This window comes from Salmo salar, chromosome ssa28, assembly GCF_905237065.1.
Source record: "Salmo salar chromosome ssa28, Ssal_v3.1, whole genome shotgun sequence".
Classification (NCBI taxonomy): domain Eukaryota; kingdom Metazoa; phylum Chordata; class Actinopteri; order Salmoniformes; family Salmonidae; genus Salmo; species Salmo salar.
Genome location: NC_059469.1, coordinates 8,040,823 through 8,042,500, shown reverse-complemented (window position 1 = coordinate 8,042,500; position 1,678 = coordinate 8,040,823). Strand labels below are relative to the sequence as shown.

The 1,678-nt window shown below is 46.3% G+C and overlaps 1 protein-coding gene across 1 annotated transcript in view; it reads right to left on the bottom strand.

Annotated features, from left to right (window-relative positions):
* Positions 1-1,325, bottom strand: part of fshr (follicle stimulating hormone receptor) — an 8,083-nt gene extending 6,758 nt beyond the window's left edge. Inside the window, 1 exon segment of the mRNA NM_001126230.1 lies at positions 860-1,325. Within this exon segment, the coding sequence (NP_001119702.1) occupies positions 860-1,029 (170 nt within the window). The 5' untranslated portion in view covers positions 1,030-1,325.
* Positions 1,326-1,678: the final 353 nt, after the last annotated feature.

Genomic DNA, 1,678 nt, shown 5'->3' with positions numbered 1-1,678 from the left:
TCAAATGTTCCCTGGCCTTGACCTGAGAACAGAACACACACAAAGAGTTCACATTATTGCTGGGAACGATACAGCAGCCTGTTGTGTGTGTGTGTGTGTGTCTGTTAGGGGGACCTGATATCTCTGTCACATCCTCTTTGGCTGTTATTGACCGGATTGAATCCCAGCCTTAGTCTTAAGACCTGTATTTACACATACGTGTGTGTGTGTGAGTGAGAGAGTGAGTGAGTGAGTGAGTGAGTGAGTGAGTGAGTGAGTGAGTGAGTGAGTGAGTGAGTGAGTGAGTGAGTGAGTGAGTGAGTGAGTGAGTGAGTGAGTGAGTGAGTGAGTGAGTGAGTGAGTGAGAGAGAGAGAGAGAGAGAGAGAGAGAGAGAGAGAGAGAGAGAGAGAGAGAGAGAGAGAGAGAGAGAGAGAAGCTCAGTCGGTAGAGCATGACGCTTGCAACGCCAGGATAGTGGGTTCAATTCTAAGTGGCATATACTGTATTACTATTACATTAGAGAATGTCTCTGCTGGAAGTCTCTGTAGGACACACACACTGTTGCCCATTTGTGGTGATAGCCTTGAGATTCCTTCAGAAATGTTTCAACTATAAAAGCATGAGGCCAGAGTTTACCACAGTCTACTACTATCACCTTCCCCCGTCCCTCCGCCCCCACACCATAACACCAACCCAACGACATCATGACAACACAAAGAGACAACAATAGCAATAATGACAACAACAACATCCACATCAGCAGCTGTTAATACAATCAAACAGACAATAATTCAAATTCCATCATCAACAGCCAAAACTGGATCACCTCCACCTCTCTTACATCTTGGGGTGTGTGTGTGTGTGTGTGTGTGTACTCACAGGTTGGTGGTGTTCTTGGGGATGTGTGTGGGCATATGTGTGATGGTGTTACCCATACAGAGGTAGGTAAATGTTGTCCCAGAGTTTACCATTGCTACCTCTGCCTGAGACACACACACACAGCCCAACACACACAGCAGCATCTTCATAATCTTCTTCATCTTCATCATCTCCCTCCTCCACCTCTCTTCTCTGTTCTAAAGTGTCCAGAATGGCTTCAACTCTCCTGTCTTTTTCTCGTCCCAGCACCTCTTCTCTTTCCTCCTCTCCGGTTATTTCTCTTCTCCTCTTTCTTCTACTTCTTCTCTGTTTTCTTCTTCTCTGTTTTCTTCTTCTCTGTCTTCTTCTTCTCTGTCTTCTTGTCTTCTCTTTTCAGATCCCTATCTCCTCTCCGCCGAAAATGTTTACATGTACACAGGTGCTTCAGCAGTGCCCACAAACTCATCCCGCCTTTCCTTTTTCCGTCTCTCCCTGCTCAGCAGTGCGTGTGCATGAGTTTGAGAGAGAGAGAGAGTGTGTGTACGAGAGAGAGAGAGAGAGAGTGAGAGAGCGAGAGAGAGAGAGATGGAAAGAGGCTGGCGTTTCTTCCTGTATGTGTGGGTGTGTGAACTGCTGCTGAGCGTGTGTGAGAGAGACTGTCTCTGCTGGGAGTCTCTGTAGGAGTGTGTATGTGTGTGTCACAGGAGGCTGAGGAGGGGAGGACGGCTCATAATAATGGCTGAAATGGAAAAAATGTAATGGTATTAAAACACATGCTGTAGAACCCGTATGTTTGATGTGTTTGATACTGTTCCATTAATTCCGTTCCAGCCATTACTA